The 22,883-nt window shown below is 45.7% G+C and overlaps 1 protein-coding gene across 1 annotated transcript in view; it reads left to right on the top strand.

Annotated features, from left to right (window-relative positions):
- The first annotated feature begins 10,696 nt into the window (after positions 1 to 10,696).
- Positions 10,697 to 22,883, top strand: part of RASGRF1 (Ras protein specific guanine nucleotide releasing factor 1) — a 96,249-nt gene continuing 84,062 nt past the window's right edge. The window contains exon 1 of the mRNA XM_040414372.1: positions 10,697 to 10,945. Within this exon, the coding sequence (XP_040270306.1) occupies positions 10,697 to 10,945 (249 nt within the window). The remainder of the gene's footprint in view (positions 10,946 to 22,883) is intronic.

Raw genomic sequence — 22,883 nt, 5'->3', positions numbered from 1 at the left:
AAGGCCTTCAAAAATACGGATGACATACGGAAACCATTCCGTATGTCATCCGCAATTTGCAGATCCATTGACTTGAATGGGGCTGCAGACCGATCTGTGCGGACAATAGTAGTTCAAGCTTCATATTCTTGCGGACTAGAAATTCGGAAACATAGAAATGAATGGATCCGCATCTATTCCACAAAATGCGGAATGGATGCGGATGAAATTATACGCTCGTGCCGTTTTTTTGCGCAAATCGCGGATCTGCAAAACACGGATGGTGCCCGTAAAACGGACTAAAATAGGACAGGACTCATAATTTTTGCAGGGCCACAGAACACAGAAACGGATGCGGACACCACACAGAGTGCTGTCCGCATCTTTTGCGGACCCATTGAAATTAATGGTTCCGTATACGGACCGTATGCGGAACGCAGAAAAGGGCCCGTATACGGAACGCAAAATACGTTCGTGTGAACGAGCCATAAGGGCTCATTCACACGACCGTATGGCTTTTTCAGTGTTTTGCGGGCTGTTTTTAACGGATCCGTTTTTTGTTTCAGTAGTGTTTTCGGTTCCATTCCATTTTCCGTTTTTGGCATATACAGTATACAATAATTACATAGAAAAAATTGGGCTGGGCATAAAATTTTCAATAGATGGTTCCACTAAAACGGAACGGATATGTAAGACATACGGAGTACATTCTGTATGTGTTCCGTTTTTTTTGCGGACCCATTGACTTGAATAGATCCACGGAACGTGATTTGCAGGCAATAATAGGACATGTTCTATCTTTGAACGGAACGGAAATACGGAAACGGAATGCATGCGGAGTACATTACTTTTTTTTGCGGAACCATTGAAATGAATGGTTCCGTATACGGACCGTATGTTGAACTCAAAAAACGGCCCGTATACAGAACGCAAAAAATTTTTGTGTGAAGCCCGTGCCCGGGTTGTGGACCGCAAAGTGGCCTAGCCTTATGGGGATCGTGGACCCATTCATTCGAATGGGTCCATGATCCCTCCGTTCCGCAAAAAGATAGAGCATGTTCTATCTTTTTGCAGTGCAGAAGCATAGAACGGAACCCCAGGAAGCACTCCGTAGTGCTTCCGTAGTGTTCCGTTCCGTGCTTCCGTTCCGCATCTCCAGATTTGCGGACCCATTGAAGTGAATGGGTCTGCATCCGTTATGCGGAATGCACACAGAACGGTGCCCGTGTATTGCGGATCTGCAAATGCGGCCCACAATACGGCCACGGAGCGCACACGTTTGTGTGCAATAAGCCTTAATCAGATGAACAGGTAACGCCCCCATGATCCAGGTGGATAGTTCTGGTCAGTAGATGCTTTGGGTGCGCGTGCTGCTGCCCTCCAATCCAGGCTGATGAAGGCTGGAGTCTGGTAAATCTATGCGGTCTGAAATACGCTAACGGGCAGCACACGTTCGTGTGAACGAGCCCTAATGCTGAGGGTATAACCCAGGGATCAGCACCTTCCAAGCTCCAGCTGTAGTAAGACCTTGACTCCCAGTGTGCACACTTGCCTGGCGGTTCTCAGAACTCCCACAGGAGTGAATGGAGCATGCTGGGAGTCGTAGTTTCGTTTGCTAATAAGTTAATTTGGAATTCAGATTGTGAGCCCAGTGGGAAGAGGAACCAATGTGACAACCTCTGTACAGCGCTGAGTATAGGCAGGAGCTAAACTAATCAAATAAATACAAAAGCATAAAAATAAAAATGATGCATCCTCATGCAATCACTATTGGACTTTGAAGTAATAGAAACTTGTTGTCTGGAGTTATAAATTTCAGATGGCTGAATCTGGTTTGGCTCGTCTGAAGAAAAGGATCCTTCCCCCTTCCTTACAGGGAATCTGTCATTTCCGGCAAGCCCTATTAAAGGGGTTTTCCAGGCACCTGATGACGTATCACACCTGCCACTTAGGCCTCTTTCACACGACCGTTTTTTCCTCCCGTTTACGGGGCATTTTTTGCGTTCCGTATACAGTCCATATACGGAACCATTCATTTTAATGGTTCCACAAAAAAAACGGAATGTACTCCTTATGCATTTAGTATCGGTATTTCCGTTCCATTGGAAGATAGAACATGTCCTATTATCACGGTCTGTGACTCCATTCAAGTAAATTGGTCCGCAAAAAAAAGGAACACAAATGCATCCGTATGTCTTCCGTATCAATTCTGTTTTTTGCGCAACCATCTACTGAAAATGTTATGCCCAGATGAATTTTTTCTATGTAATTACTGTATACTCTATATGCCATATGGAAAAACGGAACGGAAAAATGGAACAGAAACAGAAACACAACGGAAGAACGGATCCATGAAAAACGGACCGCAAAACACTGATAAAGCCATACGGTCACGTGAAAGAGGCCTTACTCCGGATCAGTAATTAGTATGTCAATATAATCCCCATTCCCAAGCATTGCACCTCCAAAAACCTGCCATGGAATGCACTGAGAGGACTCCAGTGCATGCACACAGAATGAAGAGGACTCCAGCGCATGCACATAGAATGGAGAGGACTCCAGTGCATGCACACAGAATGAAGAGGACTCCAGCGCATGCACATAGAATGGAGGACTCAAATGCATGCACATAGAATGGAGAGGACTCCAGTGCATTCACATAGAATGGAGGACTCAAATGCATGCACATAGAATGGAAAGGACTATAGTGCATGCACATAGAATGGAGAGGACTCCAGCGCATGCACATATAATGGAGAGTACTCCATTGCATGCACACAGAATGGAGAGGACTCCAGCGCATGCACATAGAATGGAGGACTCAAATGCATGCACATAGAATGGAGAGTACTCAAGCGCATGCACATAGAATGGAAAGGACTCTAGTGCATGCACATAGAATGGAGAGGACTCCAGTGCATGCACACAGAATGAAGAGGACTCCAGCGCATGCACATAGAATGGAGAGGACTCCAGTGCATGCACATAGAATGCAGGACTCAAATGCATGCACATAGAATGGAGAGGACTCCAGTGCATGCACATAGAATGGAGGACTCAAATGCATGCACAAAGAATGGAGAGGACTCCAGTGCATGCACATAGAATGGAGGACTCAAATGCATGCACATAGAATGGAGAGGACTCCAGCGCATGCACATAGAATGGAGGACTCAAATGCATGCACATAGAATGGAGAGGACTCCAGCGCATGCACATAGAATGGAGAGGACTCCAGTGCAAGCACATGGAATGGAGAGGACTCCAGTGCATGCTCATAGAATGGACAGGACTCCAGTGCATGCTCATAGAATGGACAGGACTCCAGTGCATGCACATAGAATGGAGAGGACTCAAGCGCATGCACATAGAATGGAGAGGACTCCAGCTCATGCACATAGAATGGAGTCCAGCGCAAGCACATGGAATGGAGAGGACTCCAGTGTATCCACATAAAATGGAGAGGACTCCAGTTTATGCACAAAGAATGGAGAGGACTCCAGTTTATGCACATAGAATGGAGAGGACTCCAGTGCATGCACATAGAATTGAGAGGACTCCAGCGCATGCACATAGAATGGAGAGGACTCCAGAGCATGCACATAGAATGGAGAGGACTCCAGAGCATGCACATAGAATGTAGAGCACACCAGGAGACGTCCCCTCTATGCCATCCACTGCCAGTTTGTGGGCACATAGAGGGGAAATAGGGGTGAGTATCACCATACAAATTACTGATCTGGAATCAGCAGCAGGCATTCTATACATGTATTGTTGTACTTTAAGGTTTTTTGGGGGGATTTTCTTACTGATGGCATATCTTACAGGTTGGATCATCATTATGTGATCAGTGGGGGTCAAACTCCCAGCATCCCCGCCGATCAGCTGTTTGAGGCAGCCACAGCACTCAGATGAGCGCCTTGGCCTACTCGCTGCTTACCAAGCACAGCGTCGTCTATTGGATAATGGCTGTGCTTGGTATTGCAGCTCAGTGAGATGCACCTAGGCCACGTGACCGACGAATGTAATGTCACAGCCCTACGCTCACCGGCCTCCACAAACAGTTGATTTGCGGGGCGCCAGACTCCCACTGATCACATATTGATGGCCTATCTTGAGGATAGACCTTCAATATGAAAATGCCTTTAATAGGGTCTGTGACAGATTTCCTTTAAAGGGGGTGTCTCACTTCAGCAAACGGCATTTATCGTGTAGAGAAAGTTAATACAAGGCACTTACTAATGTATTGTGATTATCCATATTGTCTCCTTTTATGGCTGGATTAATTTTTCCATCACATTATACACTGCTTGTTTCCATGGTTCCGACCATCCTGCAATCCATCAGCGGTGTTCGTGCTTGCCAGTATAGAAAAAAGCACCAGCCTATGTGCGCTCCACGGTCCTGGCCACCAGAAAGGCCGGCACATTTTTCCTATAATGTGAAAGCATGACCACCGCTGATGGATTGCAAGATGGTCGGAACCATGGAAACGAGCAGTGTATAATGTGATGGAAAAATGAATCCAGCCAGCAAAGGAAGCAATATGGACAAACACAAAACATTAGTAAGTGGCTTGTATTAACTTTATCTACATGATAAATGTCATTTGGTGAAGTGACAAAACCCCTTTAAAGATGGATGTCACAATGGTCTTTTGTGGATTGTCGCCCAGCTAATGCTAGGTGGACAAGGTCTCAGTTTTACTCTTGTACATTTATTCATGGACTTCATCTTACTTACAGTTGCAATAAAAAGTGTGAACCCTTTGGAATGATATGGATTTCTGCACAAATTGGTCATAAAATATGATCTGATCTTCAGTCACAACAATAGACAATCACAGTCTGCTTAAACTAATAACACACAAAGAATTAAATGTTACCATGTTTTCATTTAATGCACCATGTAAACATTCACAGTGCAGGTGGAAAAAGTATGTGAACCCCCAGACTATTGACATCTCCAAGAGCTAATTGGAGTAAGGTGTCAGCCAACTGGAGTCCAATCAATGAGATGAGATTGGAGGTGTTTGTTACAGCTGCCCTGCCCTATAAAAAACACACACCAGTTCTGGGTTTGCTTTTCACAAGAAGCATTGCCTGATTTGAATGATGCCTCGCACAAAAGAGCTCTCAGAAGACCTACGATTAAGAACCGTTGACTTGCATAAAGCTGGAAAGGGTTATAAAAGTATCTCCAAAAGCCTTGCTGTTCATCAGTCCACGGTAAGACAAATTGTCTATAAATGGAGAAAGTTCAGCACTGCTGCTACTCTCCCTAGGAGTGGCCGTCCTGTAAAGATGACTGCAAGAGCACAGTGCAGACTGCTCAATGAGGTGAAGAAGAATCCTAGAGTGTCAGCTAAAGACTTACAAAAGTCTCTGGCATATGCTAACATCCCTGTTAGCGAATCTACGATATGTGAAACACTAAACAAGAAGGGATTTCATGGGAGGATACCACAGAGGAAGCCACTTCTGTCCAAAAAAAACATTGCTGCACGTTTACAGTTTGCACAAGAGCACCTGGATGTTCCACAGCAGTACTGGCAAAATATTCTGTGGACAGATGAAACCAAAGTTGAGTTGTTTGGAAGAAACACACAACACTAAGTGTGGAGAAAAAGAGGCACAGCACACCAACATCAAAACCTCATCCCAACTGTGAAGTATGGTGGTGGGGGCATCATGGTTTGGGGCTGCTTTGCTGCGTCAGGGCCTGGACGAATTGCTATCATCGAAGGAAAAATGAATTCCCAAATTTATCAAGACATTTTGCAGGAGAACTTAAGGCCATCTGTCCACCAGCTGAAGCTCAACAGAAGATGGGTCTTGCAACAGGACAACGAACCAAAGCATAGAAGTAAATCAACAACAGAATGGCTTAAACAGAAGAAAATACACCTTCTGGAGTGGCCCAGTCAGAGTCCTGACCTCAACCCGATTGAGATGCTGTGGCATGACCTCAAGAAAGCGATTCACACCAGACATCCCAAGAATATTGCTGAACTGAAACAGTTCTGTAAAGAGGAATGGTCAAGAATTACTCCTAAACGTTGTGCACGTCTGATCTGCAGCTACAGGAAACGTTTGGTTGAAGTTATTGCTGCCAAAGGAGGTTCAACCAGTTATTAAATCCAAGGGTTCACATACTTTTTCCACCTGCACTGTGAATGTTTACATGGTGTGTTCAATAAAAACATGGTAACATTTAATTCTTTGTGTGTTATTAGTTTAAGCAGACTGTGATTGTCTATTGTTGTGACTTAGATGAAGATCAGATCACATTTTATGACCAATTTGTGCAGAAATCCATATAATTCCTAAGGGTTCACATACTTTTTCTTGCAACTGTAACTGAATGTTGAAGTCATTCATTTATTCATTTTATAATTAATTATTTTCTCTAGTTCCCTAGACTTGTCTTTATTTCTTGTCTGGTTTGGGGTGGTGTCTGTGATCCCATAGTCCTAGCCCAAATATATGGAGGGAACTGTAAGGAGTGATGGAGGAGGAATGTCTGGGGCGCTTGCTTTTGGCTGGCCCCTTAGTCAACATCATACAATATGACATTATGAAGGAATTTGGGGAAGCATCTCTCGGTTTCCACGTGGCAATATCCTGGGCAATTATAGCCGCAAAGAGGGCAACAACTCCACAACCACAGTTCAGAAAAAGATGTTCTACAAGCTCATTTCATTATGACATCTGGTTGTCCAGATATAGTCTATGAGGATGTCCAAGTGATTTATGAAGATGTATTCAATACCCTCCAGGCTTAAAGGGGTTAACTCATCTAGACAAACCATTTTTTTCAAAGAAGGTGGCCCAGCAGTCACCTGGGGTTTGATGCCCCTGGGGTGGTTGTTGTAGGCTATGCCATGTTAGATGCTGGCCACCCAGGTTCGACCATGTACCAGATATCCAGTTTAGGTCCACCAGAGCAAGAGCCGGTCTACTATTGAGACAAGTGCTTTAGTTTGGCAGAGATCATCTTAGATAACTGCAGGAACACAATGACTGGCGGCTCTCCCCATGAACATGCACATTTGGCTTGGCTAGACATGCATGGTAGTCCCTTACACAGGATGGAGAAGAAGCAGCGGACACGTCTGACCCCACTTCATGGGCTTCTGATGTGCCCATAAGCGCCACCCTGCAAAGTCCATAGAACCAGGAAAAAGCATATCATTAGAGGAGCAGCGTGACCTTCTGGCTCTTTCCCCTTCAATGGCTCTCTAGCCTTGCTACATGGGGTTCCTGCTTTCCATGGGTCACGTATGAGCTTGGAGCATATCCCCTTTACTAAACGGTTAAAAGATATCATAGACGCGAGTCTCAGATGTAAGATCTGCACTGGTATTTTTGGGAGGATGTAGAGGAGGCACTTGTGCCCGCTAGTTCAGCATCATCTATTTTGAGACTTATGATCTCCTAAATCCTCTGTGCTTCCATACAAGATCTGTTAGGCTAAGGACACGGTGCACAAGACAGCACCAAAGTCTCGTAGTGCGTTACTTTCTAGTGAGTTGCGTTGTGTGACGTTATAATTTTCCCCACCATGTCGTCCTTCCAGCTTTCATCCACTGGCTGCTCAGTGATGCCCCATAAGGTGACCGCCGGTGTCACCAGATGTCTTCTAGCCCAGGTTTCTCCTTCCATCTTGGTTGGTTTTCGGGCACCTGTACCTAGTGCACACTTGTGGGTAGAGTGCAGGAGGGGCTGTCACCTCTAGCCGGACGTCTGGTGTACAGTCGGTTGCAGTCTTTACCACCACGCCATTGCGAGGGCCCCGCCAGGCGGATCAGTCAGGGCCACAACTGCCGATAAGTGGCTTTTAGTGTGCGCTGATAGAAGCTCAGGATCTGCCGATGCTGTACCTAAGTCTGTCATATGTGAAACTGATGAGCTGCTGTATCTAAGCCTTTTATATGTGATACTGCCTGCTGAGCTGCTGTACCTAAGCCTTTTATATGTGATACTGCCTGCTGAGCTGCTGTATCTAAGCCCATTATTAGTGATACTGCCTGCTGTACCTAAGCCTTTTATAAGTGATACTGCCTGCTAAGCTGCTGTACCTAAGCCTTTTATATGTGATACTGCCTGCTGAGCTGCTGTATCTAAGCCTTTTATATGTGATACTGCCTGCTGAGCTGCTGTACCTAAGCCTTTTATATGTGATACTGCCTGCTGAGCTGCTGTATCTAAGCCTTTTATATGTGATACTGCCTGCTGAGCTGCTGTATCTAAGCCTTTTATATGTGATACTGCCTGCTGAACCTAAGCCTTTTATATGTGATACTGCCTGCTGAGCTGCTGTATCTAAGCCTTTTATATGTGATACTGCCTGCTGAGCTGCTGTATCTAAGCCTTTTATATGTGATACTGCCTGCTAAGCTGTACCTAAGGCTTTTATATGTGATACTGCCTGCTGAGCTTCTGTATCTAAGCCCATTATATGTGATACTGCCTGCTGAGCTCCCTGTGTGATACTGCTTGCTGAGCTGCTGTATCTAAGCCTTTTATATGTGATACTGCCTGCTGAGCTGCTGTATCTAAGCCTTTTATATGTGATACTGCCTGCTGAGCTGCTGTACCTAAGCCTTTTATATGTGATACTGCCTGCTGAGCTCCCTGTGTGATACTGCTTGCTGAGCTGCTGTACCTAAGCCTTTTATATGATACTGCCTGCGGTATCTAAGCCTTTTATGTGATACTGCCTGCTGAGCTGCTGTACCTAAGCCTTTTATATGTGATACTGCCTGCTGAGCTGCTGTATCTAAGCCTTTTATATGTGATGCTGCCTGCTGAGCTGCTGTATCTAAGCCCATTATATGTGATACTTCCTGTTGAGCTGCTGTATCTAAGCCTTTTATGTGATACTGCCTGCTTTGCTGCTGTATCTAAGCCTTTTATATGTGATACTGCCTGCTGAGCTGCTGTATCTAAGCCCATTATATGTGATACTGCCTGTTTGCTGCTGTATCTAAGCCCATTATATATGATACCGCCTGCTTTGCTGCTGTATCTAAGCCCATTATATGTGATACTGCCTGCTGAGCTGCTGTACCTAAGCCCATTATATGTGATACTGCCTGCTGACCTGCTGTATCTAAGCCCATTATATGTGATACTGCCTGCTTTGCTGCTGTATCTAAGCCTTTTATATGTGATACTGCCTGATGAGCTGCTGTATCTAAGCCCATTATATGTGATACTGCCTGCTGACCTGCTGTATCTAAGCCCATTATATGTGATACTGCCTGCTTTGCTGCTGTATCTAAGCCTTTTATATGTGATACTGCCTGCTGAGCTGCTGTATCTAAGCCCATTATATGTGATACTGCCTGCTTTGCTGCTGTATCTAAGCCCATTATATGTGATACTGCCTGCTAAGCTGCTGTACCTAAGCCTTTTATATGTGATACTGCCTGCTAAGCTGCTGTACCTAAGCCTTTTATATGTGATACTGCCTGCTGAGCTGCTGTATCTAAGCCCATTATATGTGATACTGCCTGCTGAGCTCCCTGTGTGATACTGCTTGCTGAGCTGCTGTATCTAAGCCTTTTATATGTGATACTGCCTGCTGAGCTGCTGTATCTAAGCCTTTTATATGTGATACTGCCTGCTGAGCTCCCTGTGTGATACTGCTTGCTGAGCTTCTGTATCTAAGCCCATTATATGTGATACTTCCTGTTGAGCTGCTGTATCTAAGCCTTGTATGTGATACTGCCTGCTTTGCTGCTGTATCTAAGCATTTTATATGTGATACTGCCTGCTGAGCTGCTGTATCTAAGCCCATTATATGTGATACTGCATGCTGAGCTGCTGTATCTAAGCCCATTATATGTGATACTGCCTGCTGAGCTGCTATATCTAAGCCCATTATATGTGATACTTCCTGCTGAGCTGCTGTATCTAAGCCCATTATATGTGATACTGCCTGCTAAGCTGCTGTATCTAAGCCCATTATATGTGATACTGCCTGCTTTGCTGCTGTATCTAAGCCTTTTATATGTGATACTGCCTGCTGAGCTGCTGTATCTAAGCCCATTATATGTGATACTGCCTGCTTTGCTGCTGTATCTAAGCCCATTATATGTGATACTGCATGCTGAGCTGCTGTATCTAAGCCCATTATATGTGATACTGTCTGCGGAGCAGAATGCAGATACAGCATTATGTCCGGGCCCCCCCGGACATAACTTTTCTCGGGGCCCCAGAAATGTGAAGTGGTGGCCAGTCCTAGCCCACCAGGTGGTCGCACCCCTGACACTGGCTTAGTGCCCCTCCAGGTCTGTCGTCACCCCGCTCCCCAGCACAAGCCATGGCGACCTAGTACCTGGAGGGCTCTGCTGCTGACAGCTCCTACTTCTCGTCACCTGTCCCCCCGCCCCCTTCCTCCCTGTGTTTTGGAGGGGCTCTCCCGTTCACAGCATACCCCCGCCTGCCGAGGCTCGGGTAGGGCTCTGTCCGCGGTGCTGAAGCGGGCTGCATCACGTGACTCCGGAGACTCGGGACCCGCTGGAGATCACCGGGACAGTGAGGGGCGGGGGGAGGAGCCAGTGTGTCAGGCAGTGGGGGGGACGGACCGGGAGGAGGAGGAGTGCGGCTATCGTACAACGGGGGCTATACGGGGAGTACCGGAGAGAAGGGGCAGCGTGTGAGGAGAAGGGGGGGCACCCGGGGGGGGTAACGTGGGCGGGGGCCACAAGATGCAGCGGCTCCGGTTGAACGAGGCTCATGCCGTGTACCTGGGGCAGCTAGCGAGGAAGGACGGGACGCGGAGGGGGACCCTCAGCAAGCGCAGCTCGGATAACAGCCGCTGGCAGAGCCGGAGCTTCTCGCTGCTGCACAACCTGCTCTTCTGCTTCGAGAGCGAATCCAGCGGCCGCCCGTGTGCCCTGTACCTGCTGGAGGGCTGCAGCTGCGAGCGGGGGGCCAAGGGGGGCCCGGACCGACAGGTACCTGTGGAGGGGCTGCACAGTCTGCATGCCGGGGCTGGCCCAGGAGGACAGGTGCATGCAGGTGGGGGCGGCTGGGCTGCAGAGCAGGGGGGTTGTGTACAGGTGTGCATGGGGGGTATGTGGGAGCACTGTGCTAATAAGGCCTTATTCACACAGTATGGGATTATTACAGGGAGCAGGGGGGGTTATATACAGGGGTGCATGGGGGGTATGAGGGAGCACTGTGCTAATAAATCCTTATTCACACAGTATGGAATTATTACAGGGAGCAGGGGGGTTATATACAGGTGTGCATGGGGGGTATGTGGGAGCACTGTGCTAATAAGGCCTTATTCACACAGTCAGTGATTATTACAGGGGGTTATATACAGGTGTGCATGGGGGTATGGGGGAGCACTGTGCTAATAAGGCCTTATTCACACAGTATGGGATTATTACAGGGAGCAGGGGGAGTTATATACAGGGGTGCATGGGGGGTATGAGGGAGCACTGTGCTAATAAGGCCTTATTTACACAGTCAGTGATTATTACAGGGAGCAGGGGGGTTATATACAGGTGTGCATGGGGGGTATGGGGGAGCACTGTGCTAATAAGGCCTTATTCACACAGTCAGTGATTATTACAGGGGGGTTATATACAAGTGTACATGGGGGGATATGGGGGAGCACTGTGCTAATAATGCCTTATTCACACAGTCAGTGATTATTACAGGGGGCGGGGGGTTATATACAGGTGTACATGGGGGGATATGGGGGAGCACTGTGCTAATAAGGCCTTATTCACACAGTCAGTGATTATTACAGGGGGGTTATATACAAGTGTACATGGGGGGATATGGGGGAGCACTGTGCTAATAATGCCTTATTCACACAGTCAGTGATTATTACAGGGGGCGGGGGGTTATATACAGGTGTGCATGGGGGGTATGGGGGAGCACTGTGCTAATAAGGCCTTATTCACACAGTATGGGATTATTGCAGGGGGTTATATACAGGTGTGCATGGGGGATATGGGGGAGCATTGTGCCAATAAGGCCTTATTCACACAGTCAGTGTTTGGTCAGTGATTGTGAGCCAAAACAAGGTGCGGGTCAGATACACAGAACAGGTGCAGATCTTCCTATTATACCTTATCTCTGTGTAGCCTCCTCTACTGGTTTTGACTTGATTGATTGATGGAAATCACTGATCAAACACTGACGACTGTGTGAAAGCAGCCTGAGAGCCATGTAGGGGTCACTGATGGCAGGTACAGGTGGGTACATACAAGGGACAGTAGAGTGAGGGGTACAGAATTGCAGGGGGACAGGCAGGTTTTGGAAAACTGTTTATGTTGGTATTTAAAGTTGAACAAGGGGTTCTTAAAATGACTTTAATCAGGCCAGGCAGGTCCACAGTGACTTATGCACAGGTTAGTGCAGGGTGAAAAGACTAGGTAGGTAGAGGGGTGCAGGTTGTGTAAGGCTAGTGCTACACGACGACATGTGACGCGTGACATTGATGTCGCACGACCATTTTTATAATGATAGTCTATGGTGTCGCACTGCGACATGCGGCGACCGACACGACAGTATCAAAACATCCACCCAAGATGGATTTTTCTGCGAATGTCGCGCCGCAGTCGCAGCATGTCGCAGTGCGACACCCTAGACTATCATTATAAAAATCGTCGTGCGACATCAACGTCGCTCGTCACATGTAGCAGTGTAGTTGTGCCCTATGTGTCACGTGACACATGTCGTCGTGTAGCCCTAGCCTAAATAAGTCTCTCTTAAAGGGAATGTGTCATCAGGAAATGACCTATTGTTTAAATCACGTTTTTATGTTTAACATATCTTTTTTAAGAATTTTTTTATTTAGAATTTTCCATGTCAACATCTGTATTTAAACGAAAACCATAAAATCCTGCAGTTTTCGCAATGGCCACTAAGCCTAATAGGCGCCACCTCTTGGTCTGTACAGATCACTTTACTGCAGTTATCTGCTTATAATTACAGGCAGGATTAGAACGACAGACATCACCTATATATAAAGATAACACTGGAATCACCATTCACAATAGGTGATATCACAGCTTATCTACCCCCTCCTGACCTCTGCACAGGTCACAGAGCATGCCAAGAAAACTCTCCCATAGAAGTCAATGATGTCTCCCGCTGTCCATGTAGCTGCTGTAAAGCAGATCTCTAAATGCTGGTAACAACAGCTCAGACAAGATGGCCGCCCCCATAATCATGTTTAGGAAATAAAATAAATACACCTGTAATCAGAAAATAAAAAACAATTAGAAAAAAGGATTTGTGCTGCTATCTGGTTTAAACAATGACACATCCCCTTTAAGTCCATGGGGGCTGAGAGGAAGGGGTACACAATTGGTAGTGAGTTACATCGGGGTGCGGGAGCAGACAATACATGGAGATCCAGGGGGTTTGGACACAAGGTGATTATCAAGCCTTGCTGACCTGGGCCTGCATATAGACAACATGGTTAGACGGGTGCTATGGTCCCAGCGTTACACTTGGATGGAAGCTGGTGGTTCTTGGTGGATTCCAGAATTAGTGGTGTCGGATAGGGAGACCCATCAGTGGTGCCAGCTAAATGAGTTTGTGGATGGGCACAGAAGATGGGAATGGGGGAGCGGGACAGGAGGAACACTCTTAGGTGGTGGCATGCAGTTGCGGATGTATATGGAGGTGGGAAGGTCACTTGGACGGTATTCCCAGCCGATAGTTTGACATATGGAGAGGAGATGGGGACATACATAATAAGTAGTGGAAGACGAGAGGAGGATGGATGCCAGGAAGAACATCAGAGATTGGTGCATAGAATTTTGCTGACAGCTGTAGATAACATGAGACCATGCCACCCCAATAAGTCAGAGAGAAGTGGACTTACTGCAGACGCTTGGATATTTCCATTATGTATACATTATTTGTCATGTACATAGATGCATGCCCGGTATTTCCCATGCGTTCATATAGGAGGATCCTATATCCCTTAAAGGGGTTGTGCAAGAATGGGGGGTTTCTGGCAAACCTCCCCACTTGGGGCGGACCGGTAAAGAGAAGCTTGCTTACCTGCGTCCCAGCACTGGCTCCCCACTCCTTCTCCTCCAGGCCTGCGATGCTCTGCGGGGCTCCCTCGCTGAAAACATCCAGCTTGATATTGCTATTGCCACAATGGTGACCGGCTCCCCTGACGTCACGTCACATGGTGCAAGGGAATCCGGTCATCACCACGGCCATTGATTGGCTGCAGCGATGTCAAACCGGCTGTTTACAGCGAGGAAGCCCAGTAGAGCATCGCAGGAGGGGAGAGTCAGCACCAGGATTTAGGTAAGTAAGCTTCCCTTTACCGCTCTGGCCAAGTGCAAAAAAACCCTCAATTTCTTGCAGAATCCCTTTAAGAAACCGTAACTTGCAGAGGCGTAACTAGGAATAGCAGCCATAACCCTTTGCTGGCTGGGGTTGGGGCCCTATGAGGTGCAAGAACATTGTATCTTTTTGTGGGAAATATAACTATGGTGGCTTTTTGGTAATATGTAGGTTTTCTATTATATGGTGCTATTATACATCTAATTAGTACAACTTTTGCTGCTGTTTTAATTTTTTTTTACACTAGATGATGAGGGCCCCATCTTATTTTGCCATGGGGCCCTATGAGTTGTAGTTGCAACCCTGATACCTTGGTTAGTATGACCATACTTCTTATTTCAACAACTGTACAAAGTGGTTGACTAAGAATTCAATATAAGTCTTGCAGCTGAGTGAACACAAAAGATGATGGCACCCAGAGGTGGACCCCAGCTGAAGCAGTCCAGGCGGACACCTACCTGTGCAGGGGCGTCACCAGCATCAGCCGGGGGCCCGGTGCAGGGTAAAGCTGGCCTTGCTTCCCACACGTTACTGACATTACCTGGAGAGTGACAGCACATCACTTTAGATTGTTATATATCTGATGGGGGAGTAACTAACCTGTAAATACAGGATGGATAGGTAGGTAGATAGATAGATAGAGGGGGCTGCACATATTTGAGCTACCCTCCTTTATTTTCTTAAGAAGTAGAAGTATGTCCGATGTAAGAAATGTTCTTCTGGCAGGTGGACAAGCCAGGTATGTTCTACATGAAGTACTGGTAAACATGGTAGGAACATTCTGCTGAAGGCAAAATCGCGTGGGCAGCTCATTACTTAATCTTTGAGTGTGAACAGATGTGACTGAAATGTGAAAATGAATACAGTGTAGAAGGGGATTGCGGGATATTGATATAGTCAGTATGTTATGGGAAGTGTGCGTGTGAAAATAGGTCATATATCGTAGTGGCTCATTTCTTATTAGACGAACTGCCAAGTCTGCAGCAAATATTCTAAACTTTGTGTTTAGATAGGAAGATAGGTATCCGGCATACAGGTAATGTACTTAGATAGGAAGATAGGTATCCGGCATACAGGTAATGTACTTAGATAGGAGGATAGGTATCCGGCATACAGGTAATGTACTTAGATAGGAGGATAGGTATCCGGCATACAGGTAATGTACTTAGATAGGAGGATAGGTATCCGGCATACAGGTAATGTACTTAGATAGGAGGATAGGTATCCGGCATACAGGTAATGTACTTAGATAGGAAGATAGGTATCCGGCATACAGGTAATGTACTTAGATAGGAAGATAGGTATCCCGCATACAGGTAATGTACTTAGATAGGGAGATAGGTATCCGGCATACAGGTAATGTACTTAGATAGGAAGATAGGTATCCCGCATACAGGTAATGTACTTAGATAGGGAGATAGGTATCCGGCATACAGGTAATGTACTTAGATAGGGAGATGGGTATCCGGCATACAGGTAATGTACTTAGATAGGAAGATGGGTATCCGGCATACAGGTAATGTACTTAGATAGGAAGATAGGTATCCGGCATACAGGTAATGTACTTAGATAGGAAGATAGGTATCTGGCATACAGGTAATGTACTTAGATAGGAAGATAGGTATCCGGCATACAGGTAATGTACTTAGATAGGAGGATAGGTATCCGGCATACAGGTAATGTACTTAGATAGGAGGATAGGTATCCGGCATACAGGTAATGTACTTAGATAGGAGGATAGGTATCCGGCATACAGGTAATGTACTTAGATAGGAGGATAGGTATCCGGCATACAGGTAATGTACTTAGATAGGAGGATAGGTATCCGGCATACAGGTAATGTACTTAGATAGGAGGATAGGTATCCGGCATACAGGTAATGTACTTAGATAGGAAGATAGGTATCCGGCATACAGGTAATGTACTTAGATAGGGAGATAGGTATCCCGCATACAGGTAATGTACTTAGATAGGAAGATAGGTATCCCGCATACAGGTAATGTACTTAGATAGGGAGATAGGTATCCGGCATACAGGTAATGTACTTAGATAGGAGGATAGGTATCCGGCATACAGGTAATGTACTTAGATAGGAGGATAGGTATCCGGCATACAGGTAATGTACTTAGATAGGAGGATAGGTATCCGGCATACAGGTAATGTACTTAGATAGGAGGATAGGTATCCGGCATACAGGTAATGTACTTAGATAGGAAGATAGGTATCCGGCATACAGGTAATGTACTTAGATAGGAAGATAGGTATCCGGCATACAGGTAATGTACTTAGATAGGAAGATAGGTATCCCGCATACAGGTAATGTACTTAGATAGGGAGATAGGTATCCCGCATACAGGTAATGTACTTAGATAGGGAGATAGGTATCCCGCATACAGGTAATGTACTTAGATAGGAAGATAGGTATCCCGCATACAGGTAATGTACTTAGATAGGTATCCCGCATACAGGTAATGTACTTAGATAGGTATCCGGCATACAGGTAATGTACTTAGATAGGAAGATAGGTATCCGGCATACAGGTAATGTACTTAGATAGGGAGATGGGTATCCGGCATACAGGTAATGTACTTAGATAGGAAGATAGGTATCCGACATACAGGTAATGTACTTAGATAGGTATCCGGCATACAGGTAATGTACTTAGATAGGAAGATAGGTATCCCGCATACAGGTAATGTACTTAGCTAAGAAGATGGGTATCCCGCATACAGGTAATGTACTTAGCTAAGAAGATAGGTATCCCGCATACAGGTAATGTACTTAGGAAGATAGGTATCCCGCACACAGGTAATGTACTTGGATAGGAAGATAGGTATCCCGCACACAGGTAATGTACTTGGATAGGAAGATAGGAATCCCGCATACAGGTAATGTACTTAGATAGTAAGATAGGTATCCCACATACTACTAATGTGCTTAGAGCACAGCCATGGATTTTGTGGGATGGACTGACAATTACTGTAAAATAGCCCGTGGACTAATGGTAACATAGACGTCACTGAGGGCAATTTCCTAAAACGTAACTTTTAATCTACATACAATAAAAAATAAAAAATTTATCAAGAAGCCAAAAAGCTAAATATGATACCTATAGTACAAAAAGTGTATGGTGTCAGAAAGTGATAGAGCTATATAAGGCTGGTTTCACACGGGCGTTGCGGAAAAAGATGCGGGTGCGTTGCGGAAACATGCACGATTTTTCCGTGCGAGTGCAAAACATTGTAATGTGTTTAGCACCCGCGTGAGAAAAATCGGCATGTTTGGTAACCAAACCCGAACTTCTTCACAGAAGTTCGGGTTTTGGTTCGGTGTTGTGTAGATTGTATTATTTTTCCTTATAACATGGTTATAAGTGAAAATAATAGCATTCTTAATACAGAATGCATAGTACAATAGGGCTGGAGGGGTTAAAAAAATATAATAATAATTTAACTCCCCTTAATCCACTTGTTCGCGCAGCCCGACTTCTCTTCTGTCTTCTTCTTTGAGGAATAGGACCTTTGATGATCTCACTGCGCTCATCACATGATCCATCACCATGGTAAAAGATCATGTGATGACCGGAGTGACGTCACCACAGGTCCTGTTCCTGCACAGAGCAAAGAAAGAAGTCAGAAGAGAAGCCGGGCTGCGCAAACAAGTGGATTAAGGTGAGTTAAATTATTTGAAATTTTTTTTTAACCCCTCCAGCCCTATTGTACTATGCATTCTGTATTAAGAATGCTATTATTTTCCCTTGTAACCATGTTATAAGGGAAAATAATAATGATCGGGTCTCCATCCCGATCGTCTCCTAGCAACCGTGCGTGCAAATCGCACTCCATCCGCACTTGCTTGCGGATGCTTGCGATTTTCACGCAGCCCCATTCACTTCTATGGAGCCTGCGTTGCGTGGAAAACGCACAATATAGAACATGCTGCGATTTTCACGCAACGCATAAGTGATGCGTGAAAATCACCGCTCATCTGCACAGCCCCATTGAAGTGAATGGGTCTGGATTCAGTGTGGGTGCAATGCGTTCACCTCACACATTGCACCCGCACGGAAATCTCGCCCGTGTGAAAGGGGCCTAAGGATTAGTAATAGGGCTGTATAAGGACAGGTTAGCCTAGGTACGTGGACATCTACCTTCAAGGTGTATCTCTGGGCTGAGCATTGTGGATAAGGGCAAAATTAGGGACAGCTATAGTACAGTCCTGATCAAAAGTTTAAGACCACTTGAAAAATGGCAAAAAATCATATTTAGCATGGGTGGATCTTAACAAGGTTCCAAGTAGACCTTCAACATGCAACAAGAAGAAATAAGAGTGAGACAAAACATTTTTTGAGCATTCAATTTAATGAAAACAACGAATAAACTGAAACAGGCTGTTTTTCAGCTGATCAAAAGTTTAGGACCCCACCTCCAAAAAACCCTAAACACCCCCAAAACAGAAATCCAACTTCCAAACATGAACTCAGTAATGAGTAGCTCCGCCGTTATTGTTTATCACTTCATTCGGCATGCTTGATGCAAGCGTTTCCATGAGGTGAGGGGGAACATTTCTCCAAGTGGTGAAGACGGCCGCACGAAGGCCATCTACTGTCTGGAACTGTTGGTCATTTTTGTAAACTTCCCTTGCCATCCATCCCCAAAGGTTCTCAATTGGATTTAGATCAGGGGAACACGCAGGATGGGCCAAAAGAGTGATGTTATTCTCCTGGAAGAAGTCCCTTGTCCTGCGGGCATTGTGTACTGTAGCCTTGTCCTGTTGAAAAACCCAGTCGTTACCACACAGACGAGGCCCTCAGTCATGAGGAATGCTCTCTGCAACATCTGGACATAGCCAGCGGCCGTTTGACGCCCCTGCACTTCCTGAAGCTCCATTGTTCCACTGAAGGAAAAAGCACCCCAGACCATTATGGCGCCCCCTCCACTGTGGCGCGTAGAAAACATCTCAGGTGGGATCTGCTTGTCATGCCAGTAACGTTGGAAACCATCAGGACCATCAAGGTTAAATTTTTTCTCATCAGAGAATAAAACTTTCTTCCACCTTTGAATGTCCCATGTTTGGTGCTCTCTTGCAAAGTCCAAACGATCAGTTCTGTGGCGTTCAAGGAGACGAGTTCTTTGAAGACGTTTTTGTTTTTGAAGCCCTTCAGTCTCAGATGCCGTCTGATGGTTATGGGGCTGCAGTCAGCACCAGTAAGGGCCTTAATTTGGGTCGAGGATCGTCCAGTGTCTTGACGGACAGCCAATTGGATCCTCCGGCTCAGTGCTGATGACATTTTTTTGGGTCTTCCACTTGACTTTTTTGTTCCATAACCCTCAGGATCATTTAAGAAATTCCAAATGACTGTCTCACTGCGTCCCACCTCAGCAGCGATGGCGCGCTGTGAGAGACCCTGCTTATGCAGTTCAAAACCCGACCACGTTCAAAAAGGGAGAGTTTTTTTGCCTTTGCCATCACAGCGTGTGACTACCTGACAAAAAATGACAATGAATCCACATCTTTGCACAGTTTTGGCCTTTTAAAGGCATGTGGTCCTAAAATTTGGATCAGTTGAAAAACAGCCTGCTTCAGTTTATGAATGCTCAAAAAATGTTTTGTCTCACTCTCATTTCTTCTTGTTGCATGTTGAAGCTCTACTTGGAACCTTGTTAAGATCCAACAATGTAAAATATGATTTTTTTGCCATTTTTCAAGTGGTCTTAAACTTTTGATCAGTACTGTATATCTGGATGAATTGTCCCACCCGTATCGTACCCCTGACTTTTGCTAACCGTCCATTGTCTTGCAGTTTTTTGTACTATAGGTATCATATTCAGCTTTTTGGCTGCTTGATAAATTTTTTATTTTTTTATTGTATGTAGATTAAAAGTTACGTTTTAGGAAATTGCCCTCAGTGATGTCTAAGCTAAATTAGCAATTTTTCCTTGGGGTATCTTAGTATTCAGAGAATTTAGCATAGTAACATAGGGGCACATTTATTAAGTCCGGCGTTATAGACGACAGTCTTAATAAAGGCCCTTTGCTGGCGGTGGACCCCCCTGAGTTATAAAGCGCCAGTTCTAAATGTAAGACAGCGTCCGAGCTGTCAAACATTTAGACCATTTTCTATGCCTAAACCAGGCGTAGAACATGATGAATGAGACGGACCTGGCTGCTCGTACCCGCCCACGCCACACCCACAATTTTAGGCCAGGAGTCAGCAGGGCGAAGTCGCAGATAGCAGCGCAACTAACAATTGTGCCGCCATCTGCATCTGAAATATGCCTAATTTAGGCGTATGTCAGTATAAGTAAAGTTTATTTTCCTCAGTGAATACAGTGGAGAAAAAAAATATTTAATAGATTAGCATTCTCCTCATCGCGCTCTACAACTTCCCCCCTCATCACTCTGTAAAGTGTTTCAGGTTAAAACTTTTTACCATTTATATAATTGAAGAACATTTTAGAGATAGTTTTACTCTCTTTGTCAATGAATCTCTCTGTCTCCAGTTTGGCTGCTTTTATTTGTGTTTTACATGTTTTACATGTTTTACTATGTTGTACATAGTTTTCCTCGCTACCCTCCTGTTTTAGTGATTTTAAATGCTTTTTTTTTGTCATTTATTGCTTTCTTTACAATTCTATTTATCCACATTGGTTTTTTCTTGTTCCTTAAAGGGTTTCTGTCATCAGAAAAATCATTATGTAACTGGCTGACATTAGCGATGTGCTAATGTCAGCAGAACATAACTGTATGACGTATATCTCCCTGCCTGACGCTTTTCACACTAAATAATGACTTTTATAATATGCAAATGAGCCTCTAGGTGCTAGTGGGGCGTCGCTGCAGCACCTAGAGGCTCCGTCCTCCCACCATTTGGCAATCCCGTGTAAAAGTGATTGACATCCTCGGTCTCCTCTGTGCTCAGCAAATCCTTTGCCTGCGCCGTCAATTTTAGTATTAGGCGCAGTGAGTGAAGGACGCTCGCCTGCTGCTGTCTTTTACTCACTGCTCCTGCGCCTAATACTATCATCCAGCCATGTCTCAAGTTATTCTCACTATGCCCGAGTCCTCTTCAGACGTTATTAATTCCAGTTCACCAGTTTTATTAGGCCTCTTTCACACTTGCGTTGTCCGGATCCGGCGTGTACTCCACTTGCCGGAATAACACGCCGGATCCGGAAAAACGCAAGTGTACTGAAAGCATTTGAAGACGGAACCGTCTTCCAAATGCGTTCAGTGTTACTATGGCACCCAGGACGCTATTAAAGTCCTGGCAGCCATGGTAAAGTGTAGTGGGGAGCGGGGGAGCAGTATACTTACCGTCCGTGCGGCTCCCCGGGCGCTCCAGAGTGACGTCAGAGCGCCCCATGCGCATGGATGACGTGATCCATGCGATCACATGATCCATGCGCTTGGGGCGCCCTGACGTCACTCTGGAGCGCCCGGGGAGCCGCACGGACGGTAAGTATACTGCTCCCCCGCTCCCCACTACACTTTACCATGGCTGCCAGGACTTTAGCGTCCCGGCAGCCATGGTAACCACTCTGAAAAAGCTAAATGTCGGCTCCGGCAATGCGCCGAAACGACGTTTAGCTTAAGGCCGGATCCGGATCAATGCCTTTCAATGGGCATTAATTCCGGATCCGGCCTTGCGGCAAGTGTTCCGGATTTTTGGCCGGAGCAAAAAGCGCAGCATGCTGCGGTATTTTCTCCGGCCAAAAAACGTTCCGGTCCTGAACTGAAGACATCCTGATGCATCCTGAACGGATTTCTCTCCATTCAGAATGCATTAGGATAATCCTGATCAGGATTCTTCCGGCATAGAGCCCCGATGACGGAACTCTATGCCGGAAGACAAGAACGCAAGTGTGAAAGAGCCCTTAGTCAGATTTCTAGCATTAGTAAACATACGACAAAGAGGTTTTTGGATATTTTTTACCCTACACTTTTCCTTCTGAACTGTTCTAATCCCTCCCTTTCCCATTCCTCCCCCAGTTCCATTACCTTGCCCCCGGTGTCTATCTGCACTATCTTCCCATTCTATAACTTAATTACCCTCCCCACCAGTCCCTAGTTTAAACACTCTTCCAACCTTCTAGCCATCTTCTCCCCCAAAACAGCTGCCCCTTCCCCTTTGAGGTGCAGCCCATCCCTAGGATAGAGCCTGTATCCGACAGAGAAGTCGGCCCAGTTCTCCAGGAACCCAAACCCCTCCTTACTACACCAGTTCTTGAGCCACTTGTTAATCTCCTGCTGCCTTTCAGGTGTGGCAGTGGTCCTTGCCCTGAGAATGCGAGAAAAAAAAATAAGGACCCTCCACCTACCTATAACTTTATCATTGGTTCCAATGTGGACTATGACGGGCAGCCCCTCCCAGTAATCTATCAACCTAATCCGCGATATTGCGAACTCAAACACCAGGAAGAAAACACACCATTCAACGGTCCCGGTCTTTGTGACAGATCACCCTATCTGGATCCCTGAGGACTATTTTTTTTATCTTCTGCAGTATGATAAATTTTGACAGTTATCCTATCACAGCGATGGCGAACCTTTTACAGACCA

The sequence above is a fragment of the Bufo bufo genome, chromosome 1 (assembly GCF_905171765.1).
Source record: "Bufo bufo chromosome 1, aBufBuf1.1, whole genome shotgun sequence".
Taxonomy (NCBI): domain Eukaryota; kingdom Metazoa; phylum Chordata; class Amphibia; order Anura; family Bufonidae; genus Bufo; species Bufo bufo.
Note: the sequence above shows the minus strand (reverse complement) of the source record. Positions and strands in the feature narration are given on the sequence as shown.